At 39.7% G+C, this 12,262-nt stretch overlaps 1 protein-coding gene and 1 non-coding gene across 2 annotated transcripts; one reads left to right on the top strand and one right to left on the bottom strand.

Annotated features, from left to right (window-relative positions):
* The first annotated feature begins 1,117 nt into the window (after positions 1–1,117).
* On the top strand, positions 1,118–1,260 carry LOC122686384. Its single transcript, XR_006338745.1, has one exon. It is a non-coding gene; the product is annotated as a U4 spliceosomal RNA (small nuclear RNA).
* A 4,335-nt stretch (positions 1,261–5,595) lies between these two features.
* On the bottom strand, positions 5,596–6,156 carry LOC122686303 (interferon beta-2-like). Its single transcript, XM_043891487.1, has one exon. The coding sequence runs from the start codon at positions 6,154–6,156 to the stop codon at positions 5,596–5,598; it is 561 nt and encodes a 186-aa protein (XP_043747422.1).
* Positions 6,157–12,262: the final 6,106 nt, after the last annotated feature.

The raw sequence follows: 12,262 nt of genomic DNA, 5'->3' as shown, positions 1-12,262 counted from the left end.
TCTTGGAATCTTATTAAGAGACATTAGGCCATCAAACAATGTATGCTGATTCTGAAAAAGGGACACAAGATACTGTGGCTTCATTTTATTTTTCTTCCTTCTTATCTGTTTTTAAGAACTTTAATGAAGCATAGTTGATATCCAATAAACTCCATATTTAAAGTGAACATTTGGTTTTGACACATATGCACACTCCTGAAATCATGGATACCAACACAGAAAACATATTCACATCCTTCTAAAAGTTTCCTCATGTCTGTTTGTAATTCCTGCCTCCATCTGGTTCCTCAGTCCCACCACACCCATCCTCAGGTCACCATTGATCTGCTTTTTGTCATTATAGTTTTCCTTTCTAGAACTTTGTATGAATGGGACAATACAGAATGTATTATTTGTCTGTCTTATACTCAGCATAATTTTGAGATTTATCCAAGCTAGTGTGTATATCAAAGATACATCCTTTTTAATTGCTGAGTATTATCTGGATATACTACAATCATTTCTTTAATCATTCATTTGTGATGGGCATTTGAGTTGTTTCTAATTTGGGGATATTAGAAGTGAAGTTCCTACAAACTTTCATATACAAGTGTATGCATAGAAAGATGCTTTCCTTTCTCTTTGGTGAATAACTGAGTGGAACGGCTGGGTCATATAGTAGGTGTATGTTTACCTTTTAAAGAAACTACAGAATGGTTTTCCAAAGTGATTCTGCCATGTTTTACTTCTACCAGCAGTGTAATGAGAGTTCCAGTTGTTCTATATCCTTGCCAGTGATTGATCAATTCAGTCTTTAACTTTAGCCTTCTAATAAGTGTGCAGTGATGTCTCATTGTGGCTTTAATTTGCATTTCCTTAATGACTAATGATTTTGATCAATCATCTTTTTCTGTCCTATTAGCCAACTTATTGGGTTGGCCCAAAAGTTCACTCAGGTCTTTCCATAAGATGTTACAGAAAAACCCAAACAAACGTTTTGGCCAACCCAGTCTTTTGTGACATGAATTCAAGTCTTTGTCCATCTTTTATTGGGTTGTTTTACTGTTCCTGAGATTTGAGAGTTCTTTATCCATTGAAAAATCCTTTACCATATATGTGTCTTAAAAATATATCTCCCAGCTTTGCGCAGTGGCAGTATCATAGCCAGTGAGGTTTATCCGAGGTGCGATTATTGCTAATTGAAAAATATGTCTCCCAGTCTGCCATAGATCTTTTCATTTCCTTAAGAAGGAAGGAAACTTTTGAAGGGAGCTCCTTTTTTTCTTACTCCTAGGCTAATAATGAAGTTTGAGTTTCCTAAGAACATACTACACAAGGAATTATAAACCAAAGCTGAAATTTTGAAACAGAATGCCAATTGAAACCAAATTTACTGATAATTGTTTGATGGGAACAATTGTTTCTGGAGTATTATCCATCAAGTCAATTAACAAGGTAAGTGATTAACTTGGTCCTGCTAAATTAAGAGAGTATATTTCTGTGCTGGCAATTCTAGTCCAATCTTAGAGTTTGATTGTTTTAAACTAACTATTCTAAGAGATTTTAGACAATTAAACTGAGGTTCATAAAGCAACAATCTATGTTAAGAAAAAAGGATAAATCCATAAACTGTTACTTTTTCAAGCTCAATAAGCATCAGTGCAAGAGATTTAGAGAAAATGTTTGTGATTAGCAAGACCTGATTCTGGGTGCCCTTCATCTTCCAGCTGCACTACCAGCTGCTGACTCTCTGTGTATGCCTCAGACCAGTCAAAACAGAAGTCCTTTTCAGTGAGGGCCTTGCCTATGGCTGGACAGACCTCAAATGTGTCACTTGTAGAACTGCACCAGGATGGCTAGTGGACTTTCTGCAGGAGGGGTAGTGGCTATAGCAGGTCCTCATGTAATCAAATGGGTTCCTGTGTAATCAAAAACCATTTCACATTCATTATCTGATCTAAGCCTCCCCACCTCCCACACACAGCATGAAGCAGGCTTTCCTGTTTCCTTGTACTTATTTGCTATTCATTTATCTCTTTGGTGTGTGGTATTCATTCAAATATATCACCCATTTTTATTGGGTTATTTTCTCATTGTTGAGTTGTGAGAGTATTTTTAATATACTCTGGACACAAGTCCTTTATCAGATATGTGACTTGTAAACAGTGTCTCCCAGGTTGTGGCATGCTCTTTTCATTTTCTTAAGAGTACTTTATGAACAAGTCACTGCATCAGATAGATCTGGGACCTAAAAGTGCCTAACAACACCCAAAATTCCTTAACACCAGCTTTGTTAAGTGCAAAAACTACCATACAAATGTACACTCATATTACGCCGTATCTATGTGTCCATTTGGTTAGGCAATATTTAAGTACTCATGTTAACTGAGATGTTTGCCAGGGCCTCCTACCTCCTTGACCCTTTAATCCATGTCTTCTGCATGATTTCCTTGGGAGGTAGAGAAGTGGGAGTGGGAAGCGGCTCTGCATTCTGTCCCCGCTGATTTGGTTCATGTATGGATGTCTAGACACCCTCTGCTTGCTTGCCATCCGATTTCACCCCTGAACAAGTGAGGCCTTTGTGTGGGCAGCCTTCTCTACTGAAGGTTTGAAGAGGATGGAGGAGACGATTTCCTCACATCAATGCACATGATTTCAGGTTGCCTGTGAGGCAACTTTATTTGCCCTCGCTAGAAATTTTTCACTGCTGCCTTATTCCAGTGAGCATCACAGCTCCAAGTGTTTCTTTCTCTTCCCTCCTCAAAAACAGATGCCCCAAAGCACGCGATTGGTGTTGCAATGTCTTTTGTGTTGCCATATGCACAACCTCAAGGTCTCACGTTGTTTCACAAGAGGCCCATTCGGTATTTTTCCCAACAACCAGCACTTTCCTAGTGAGGTTTTCTGGTGCCAGCTAAAATAATTACTTCCCTTCTCATATGTAGCTGTCTATGAAGACATGCTGCCTTATATGTGGCATAGCTGTTTAGCATATGCAAGTACAGATGCAGTGTGGGGTTAGCCTCTCTCATTCTTATTAGAATTAATATTAATTTATCATTTATCCTCTACGATGATAGAGATACTGTTTAAAAAAACTTATTTTGGCTGCACTGGGTCTTTGTTGCTGCACACGGTCTTTTCATTGTGGGGGGAGGACTTCTCTACTTGCCGCACACAGGCTGTAGAGTACGTGGACTCAGTAATTGCAGCACACAGGCTTAGTTGTCCCACAGCATGCTGGATCTTAGTTCCCCAACCGAGGATAGAAAGTCTGTCCCCTGCACTGGAAGGCAGATCCTTTTTCTTTTTTTTTTAAACTTTTTATTTATTTATTTATTTTGTGTGATTCAGAGATACTGCTACTAAAATTTTGGAGTATTTCCTCCCATTCTTAATGCATTAATGCCTTCTTAATTCTTTTTTTTTTTCCATTTATTTTTATTAGTTGGAGGCTAATTACTTTACAATATTGTAGTGGTTTTTGTCATACATTGACATGAATCAGCCATGGATTTACATGTGTTCCCCATCCCGATCCCCCCTCCCACTTCCCTCTCCACCTGAGCCCGCGCTCTTAAACTTTTTATTTTGTATTGGGGTACAGCCAATTAAGAATGTTGTGATAGTTGCTGTATACAGCGAAGGGGCTCAGCCATACATACATATACATGCATCCATTTCCCCCAAATTCCCCTTCCATCAGACCACCACATAACATTGAGCAGGGTTCACTGTGCTATACAGTAGGTTGGAAAGCAGATGGTTAACCACTGGCGCACCAGTGGAAGTCTCACGGACATACTCCTGATATTCTGGATGGACCCGCAGGCTCAGCTGTGGCACAGTTATTTATTATTCTGCAGAAGAAGCCTCTCCTCTATCGGCTGGTCGCCTGCACACACACCCAGAGTAGACCTTTCCCAGGCTGCCCAAACCTCTGGCTTTCTCAGCCGGTTTAGCCTTTCGGCCCAGGCGAATTTTGGCATCCTCTTGACTGCTCTAGACAGCCCTATCACGCGGCCTTTCGAGGTCCTGACTTATTTTTGACTCCTAGGAGAAAGGAAGCATGGGTGCAGAAGGGCTTTTGGCAGAGCTGGGCTGTGGAGTCGCAGACTGTGAGGAGCTGGAGGGGGAGGGAAAGTTTATTGTATTCCGGGGTCCTTGACTGGCTTGGGACCTAGCGACAGAGGTGCTTCTCGGTCCCACAGCTGATGTCTTACCCAACTTCCGTCAGAAGGGGGAGCTCCGAGCTCATTGTCTGCGCAGTAACTTGCCTAACATTTCTTTTCAAGGCTGAATCCCTTAATGGCAAGGCAGACTCCTAGGCATTTGCTCCAGGAGAAAATGCTCAGCACAATGCATGGATGGAAGCAGCTGATGAAGGAATAGTCACCGATTCAGGTTCTCGAAGGGTTCAGTACAAAGACAGTGTCCCAGCCATGCTGCCCAGGCGCCCAAAGTGCTCCTAGGGAAACTGTATTTTCCCAGGGTAAGCCCTAGGATAAGTGAGCACCCCCTCTTCCCACCTGAACTTCCCTTTCTTCCCTGCTTTCTGGTTTTTCCCTTGGCCTGAAACCACTACATCTGTTACACCTGTTTTGGATTTGGCTTTAGAGAGTAGGTGGCTTCAGAGATGCAGAGCAGCAGGAAAAGCAGGTAGGATAGTCCTGTATGAACAAGGAAGGGGGAACCAGGAGCAGACTCGCTTTTCTGGGGGGGGAGAAATGAGGAAAAAAACTAGTTAGATGGCAGGGGTATCAAGCAGAGGCTTTTTTCCCTCTGGCATCTATGCCCCGGAAGCATACAGAGACCCCAGCTCTCCTAAGACAACCATACACTTTGGCTATTTCATGAAGAGTGCAATAAAGGGACTGCTCCTTAACAGTGTCACAGAAGTGCCAGGGAACTTCTCACCCTTGGGCATGGTTGGGGGATGGGGAGGGACATAAACATTTTAAAATCCTATGGAGGGGGGATGTGGAAAGGAAAGCAGGGCATCCCACAGATAACAGGGATGAATTAAGGGCAAACACAGGAGCTGAAATATTCCTCCAGTTACCCTGACAGCCAGTCAAATTCTACATTGAGGGCCAAAGAGCCTGGGGCACAGTGCCTCCCAGTGACTCCTAGGCGCCTCTGCTTCTAAGGCCACAGTCATCTACTTGTGTCTACATTTTAATTCTGTAGAGGCTCAGGCCACATGTCTCCTAAAAATCACTTCCCTTATCATCTTTTACCTTGTATATTCCACATGACTTCCTTTCATTTTAAATTCATCGAGGGCAGGGGCCAGAAACTCTACAACTCGGCAGGTTCATTCTATAAAGAATGTCTCCTAGGTGCTCTGCAATTTTTAATAATGTGTTGTCACATAAATCAAGTTGACATTAAAACTGCCACGTTGACTTTTGTTTCATAAATAATTTATTTCCCATATAAAAGTTTAAATAAATAAATAATGCATAAATCAATTTAAAAATAGCTTACAGTCTTTAACTGTCCATTGAAATCCAGTGCATTGCATTGTCAGTTACTTCAAAGAGCCTCTGCTGGCTGAAGAGTCTCACGTCAACATCACATTGTCCATTCCCAGAGCCACAGGTGGGGAGATGTTCAGTCATGGAGGTAAACTGTTAGCCTCTTCAGGAAAGAAAAGTTCATGAGTATTTGCACTCGAACAACTGTCCAGGCACAGCTGTTGTACTCCATGGACTTCAGGTACTTCATGAGGTTGAAGTAATATTTCTTCAGGTGAAGAACGGTCATGTCTCCCATAGTGAAGTTTTTCCTCTGCATGATTTCCTTCTGGATTGGCTCCAGATGATCCATCTGCCCTTGGAGTTCCACAAGGAGGTCCTCAACGATGGTCTCAGACCAGCCAGTGCTGGAGAAGTCTCTGGTGAGAATACCGAAGATCTGCTGGAGCATCTCATAGATGACCAATACGGCATCTTCCTTCCGGAACTGCTGTGCTTGCCTCATCTCCTCAGGGACCTGGAAGTCCATCCTGACCCCGAGGCAATTTTGAGGAGTTGAAGGTAACTGCCGCAGGAGCTTCTGACACACAGCAATGCTCCTCCTTTGCTGGAATCGAAGCAAGCTGTAGTTCATAGAGAGAGCTGTGGTGGAGAAACACAGCAGGAGAGCCATCTGGAGGAGGCACCGGTAGGTCATGATGAAAACAGGCACAGGGCTACCTGTTCTGCTAGTAGATGCTGAAGCTGAGCCTTCAACGCTTTGCAGAGTGAATGTCCTTCCTCCCTGAGTGTGGGCTACTTATACAGGATTGGCCTCCATTCTTTCTATTTGAGAGGAATTTCCCACTTTCAGTTCTCCCTTTCAGTTTTCCTGTGTCATTTAAATTATTAGTTGCCTCTAAAACTCTTTTTCTTTAAGCTCCTTGCTATTTCAATTTACATATACCACGGGGAAGAAAGATACACAAACTGAGAATTTCTAATGTTTTTTAAAGTTTCAATGAATTGCTGAATGTTAAAGAAAAATATAAGCCAAATCTTTTGAACCAGATTATTACAGGATTCTTTCATTTGGAAAAGATTTTTCTTTTTGTTTATCTCTTTTCATATTATGAGATTTGAGGAGAGGGGGCCTTGTTTGTAACAGAGTTTTCTTTTTCATAAAAATGAGGTTTAATTCTCAATTCTGCTATTACCAAACAATAATACTTGCAGTGTATGATTTTAAAAGAGACACCTATTTTTTCTATCTAAAAGAGAATAATGTTAAACTAAGCTGATAAACAATAAATACATGATATATGTGTGATTAAATTAAATATATGCTGTTTATGATTTTAAAAAAGACACATTTTTTTCTATCTAAAATAGAGTGATGTTCCTAGAGGGGTGGGATGGCGTAGGAGTGGGGAGAGAGGTTTCAGAGGGAGGGGATATAGGTATACCTATGGCTGATTCATGTTGATATATGGCAGAAACCAACACAATATTGTAAAGCAATTATCATTCAATTAAAAATAAATAAATGTAAATCAAAAGAAAAAATAATGTATATAAAAAACAAAATAGAATGATGCTAAACTAAGTTGATCTGAATTTTTTGGAGGCCTTAGCTGTAAGCAGGAAGACATCACATAACTTTATCAACCTTGTTGTTTTTCAGTCACTAAGTCGGGTCCGACTTTTTGCGACCCCATGGAATGCAGCACACCAGCCTTCCCTGTCCTTCAGTACCTCCCAGAGTTTGTTCAAACTCATGTCCATTGAGTCAGTGATGCCTTCCAACCATCTCATCTTCTGTCACCCCCTTTCCCTCTTGCCCTCAATCTTTCCCAGCATCAGGGTGTTTTCTAATGAGTCAGCTCTTTGCATCAGTTGGTCAAAGCATTGGAGCTTCAGCTTCAGTATCAGTTCTTCCAATGAATATTCAGGACTGATTTCCTTTAGGATGGACTGGTTTGATGTCCTTACAGTCCAAGGGACTCTCAAGAGTCTTCAACACTACAGTTTGAAAACATCAATTCTTTGGTGCTCAGCTGTTTTTATGGTCCAATTCTCACATCCATACATTACTAGACAGACCTTTGTTGTCAAAGTGATGTCTCTGCTTTTTAATATGCTGTCTAGGCTTGTCATTGGTTTTCTTCCAAGTAGCTTTAATTTCATGGCTGCAGTGATTTCAGAGCCCAAGAAAATATTGCTTTATCTCAACTATCCAGAATATAACTGAAAACTAAAGACTAAGTAATATTTCTAAGCAGGCAAAATAAATGTTACACAGGCCATGCATAAAAGTCCATGGTTCCTCTTGTAGTTGGCATTTATGACCATTATTGAGGGTCAGTGAATTTTTATTTTGTACATACTTCTTTTTTTAAAAAAATTTTGTACATACTTCTAACAATCTAGTCTGATTTTCCATTCTCATGCAAATATATACCACCTTTAAGAGGAGATATAGAAGGAAAATGGAGGAAAAAATATTAAGCAATCAAGGGATTGAGACAAGAGGTTCTAGTTCAAATATTTCTGAGACTGTTTTGTGTAGGTACTGTAGGTGTTTATGTGTAGGTACTGATGCTGATAAGAAAGGATCAGGAAAAAAAAATCAAATTATGATTTTCATGTCTGGCTTATATAGATGGGGAGATATACAGTACATTTTTAAAGATTTCAATATAAAAATAAGTTCTTATAATTATGCTATTTAATAATTAATAATTTTCAGTTTTTAGCAATACTTGCCTTATCTTTCTGCCTGAATTTACTAAATTTACAGAATATGCAATTGTAGCATGAGATGCAGACTGTGATCCTCACTCTCCTGGGTTATATACTTAAGCAGGAGAAAAGAACATTAATCAAAGAAATACACAAAAGTAAAAATGCAATGGGCTTCCCCAGTGGCTCAGAGGTAAAGAATCCAGTAAGGGAGACACAGGAGATGCGGGTTTGATCCCTGAGTTAGGAAGGTCCCCTGCAGAAGGAACAACCCACTCCAGTATTCTTGCCTGGAAAATTCTGTGGACAGAGGAGACTGGTGCGCTACAGTCCATGGGGTGGCAAAGAGCTGGACATGACTGAGCAACTGAGCAGACCACAAAAATACAATGGTAACTGTGGGCACCTATGATGTGAGGACATACTGTAGTAGAAGAAATCAAAGAAGACTGTCCCGAGGTAAGGACACTGGAGCTAAAATCAGAAGGAAGGTCGGATGGGACTGCATGTGCCAGGGCCTTGTGGTGGGCGCACACATGTCAGTGTAAAGCACTGGACTGAAGGCCACTGTGACTCTTAAGTCAGAAAGTGGTCAGTGAATGATCTGAGATGAGGCCAGAAGGCAGGCAAGAAGCCAGACAGCACACAGATCGTGAGACCATGTAAGAAGTTTTTCTTTATCCTAAGAACAGTAGAAGCTATGGAAAGGTTTTGGTGGGGCTAAGTAATGTTATTAGATTTGAGGGGGAAAAAAATAATCTCTCTACAGGAAGCAATAAGTAAAGAACAAAGAACAGAATGAGTGCAGGCAGACTAGTTAAGAGATTTACCTAATTGTAGGCCTAGGCGCTAGTGGTAGAGAAGAATGAATTCATTTCTGTGAAATCTCTCATTTCCTGACAGGACCAGAAACTGAAGAAATTCTCCATCATTTTACAGTTATACCAGTACTATTGGTTATTATAATTTTAATGTATACTTAGTGTACAGGAACATGACTTCTATTGTACCAAACTGAAGTAGAGGCTGGAAGTATCTGGGTAAATGTATAATCCTGACCTCCAGGTTTCTCATCATCTATAGATCTGCTGTCTTCTGATCTTTACAATTTGCTGAACAAACTACATCTTCCAAATCTCCCAGAGAGGACTATCTATTGGTGATGGCCAAGGTATTCCTAAGAAACTACTTGTGCTTGAGCTGTGCTGAGGCAATATGGAGTAGAGAGGAAGCAATTCATCTTTCCTTCTAAACTGGGTGAGTGGGAAAGATGCCTGTGTCATTCACTCAAATGAGTGAAGAGTACTAAGAATGGAAAAGATAAAGCAACCAATCCAAAAAATGATTCTGGGAAGATGACAGTGGAGGTGGTGTAATTTTAAATTTCTATGAGTTCTCACAAAGAAACAGACATTGCCAGCAGATAGAAACAAAACCCCACTGAGCGTGGAACTTGTTGACACGAGCCACAAAAAATGCAAGCAGATGAGGACAAATCACCAGGTGCCACAGAACCAGGCTGAGAGGAGCATCCACGTGGGAGAAAGCAAAGGAAAGGAATGGATCTAAGAACCCCAAAGCAGCTCAAAGGTATTTATTGGAAAGCCATCCGGGCTGATCTGAAAACAGCAGGTGAAACCAGAAGGGGTTTGGCTCAGTGTTAGAGCTGTTGAGTTGTGATGATACCTTGGCAAATTCTGAAAGGCAATGAAATAGTCTAGGAGACCAGCAATGTTCAAATCAAGCAGGTACAGCTCCGTTTTGGAAATGGATCTACACTGAGGAGTAAGTGCTAACAACGGGATCAAATTTTAGCAGGATGTAAACAGGAGAGACAAGGAAAGAGAAGACCAGACCAGGGTGAGAGGTGGGAAACTCAGAAAGCAAGCAGCCATAGTTTTGAACATTTTACAGAAGCAGCAGAAGGGGGAACTCTTTGTAACTAGAAAAGTCACCCTGAACTACTTCTTCTATTGTAGAAACTGAGGAAATATAAACTCTCGTAAAATCAAGCAACAGAATAGTATTATTAAGATTAAATTTCAAACGGGTTATTGTTAGAAAAAAGAGAATAAGGTGCCGGACTAATAGCTCTACAGATAATGAAAATATACCAGGAATACATGCAAACAAAACAGATTGAATTAGTGTTACCAGAGGAGTATTTAAATATTTAAAATATTAAATATTTAAAAATTATATAAAAGAACATAAACAATATTAGACAAATGAAGAAATGAAGTACTATATAGACAGGAAATCACTAGAAATAAAGGAAAAAACTCTAAATTTTGTTGAATAAGACAGTCACAAGATAAGCAGTTTTGGAAAAATCTGTTAATTGAGAAAAGTTTTAATATGGAAAATATTAGCAAATAAATCCAACAGCATATAAAAATACATATATTGATCAAGGGGAATTACTTTTAGGAAACTGAGGATGTCTATATTCTATGATTCACAGTAAAAAAGACAAATTAAATATCCATCAGTAGGGAATTGACAAAGTAATATTATCATACAGACCAAAATGGAATACTTTATAGCCATTAAAAAGGAAGGTCAGGTGATAAATAGACACATTCAAGATATATTTAACAAAAAGAGCAATATCACACGAAATGCTGGGCAGGATGAAGCACAAGCTGGAATCAAGATTGACAGGAGAAATATCAATAGCCCCAGATATGCAGATGACACCACACTTATTGCAGAAGTGAAGAAAAACTAAAGAGCCTTTTGATGAAAGAGAAAGAAAGTGAAAAAGCTGGCTCAAAGCTCAACTTTCAAAAAACAAAGATCAAGGCATCTAGTCCTATCACTTCATGGCAAATAGATGGGGAAACTATGGAAAGACTGAGAGGCTTTATTTTTTGGGGCTCCAAAATCACTGCAAATGGTGACTGCAGCCAGGAAATTAAAAGTCGCTTGCTTCTTGGAAGAAAAGTTATGACCAATCTAGACAGCATATTAAAAAGCAGAGACATTACTTTGCCAACAAAGGTCCATCTAGTCAAAGCTATGGTTTTTCCAGTAGTCATGTATGGATGTGAGAGTTGGACTATAAAGAAAGCTGAGCACTGAAGAATTGATGCTCTTGAACTATGGTGTTGGCGTAGACTCTTGAGAGTCCCTTGGACTGCAAGGAGATCCAACCAATCCATCCTAAAGGAAATCAGTCCTGAATATTCATTGGAAGGACTGATGTTGAAGCTGAAACCCCAATACTTTGGCCACCTGATACAAAGAACTGACTCCTTGGAAAAGACCCTGATGCTGGGAAAGATTGAAAGTGGGAGGAGAAGGGGGTGACAGAGGATGAGATGGTTGGACAGCATCACCGACTTGATGGACATGAGTTTGAGCAAGCTCCAGGAGTTTGTGATGGACAGGGAAGCCAGGGGTGCTGCAGTCCATGCGGTCGCAAAGAGCTGGACACAACTGAGCAACTGAACTGAACTTAATGGACATGATATTATTATTAACTTTATAAATTATTAAAGATACACATATGTATGCTGATATATGCATGCAATTTTTTTAAATCACTGGGCACTTTTCACTCATCTATTGGTAGTAGATATCCTAGAATAAGAATGCAACAAGGAGGAAAATTCTTCCACTTTGTGCCTTTAGAACTGTTTGTACATAGATTTTTTCCCATAAAAAGAGAATATCAGGGAGATAGGATTCTTAGGCATTTTTATCACTTAGTGCACTTTATCTGCATGAAAGAATAAAATAAACGTTACTAAATGTTTAGCTTTCTTTTCTCACTTTTAAACTTTTTCCTATAATGAACACATATTGTGTGATTACAAAATAAAAAGCACTTATTTATATTCAAAATCAGGGCTAAAATTATACATACAGTGCAACTATGTAAAAGCATGTGGAGAAAAAAATTAATTAAAGGAAATATACCAGTATTTTAATAGTGATTATGTTTAATTAGTGAAAGTAAAGGGTGATTTTTTTTTCTTATAAGGTTTCCAACTTTCCACCAGTGAATCTATTCTTTCATTATTAATTAATCTGGGTTAATAAATGCAGCATTTTTCAGTTTATTAATTTCATTCAAA

Source organism: Cervus elaphus, chromosome 29 (genome assembly GCF_910594005.1).
Source record: "Cervus elaphus chromosome 29, mCerEla1.1, whole genome shotgun sequence".
In the NCBI taxonomy this organism is placed as follows: Eukaryota; Metazoa; Chordata; class Mammalia; order Artiodactyla; family Cervidae; genus Cervus; species Cervus elaphus.
The sequence above is the reverse complement of the archived record's forward strand: the minus strand, read 5'-3'. Positions and strand labels throughout refer to the sequence as shown.

Excerpts from the sequence above, each read along its gene's own strand:
- LOC122686303 (XM_043891487.1), bottom strand. The coding sequence starts at position 6,156 with ATGACCTACCGGTGCCTCCTCCAGATGGCTCTCCTGCTGTGTTTCTCC.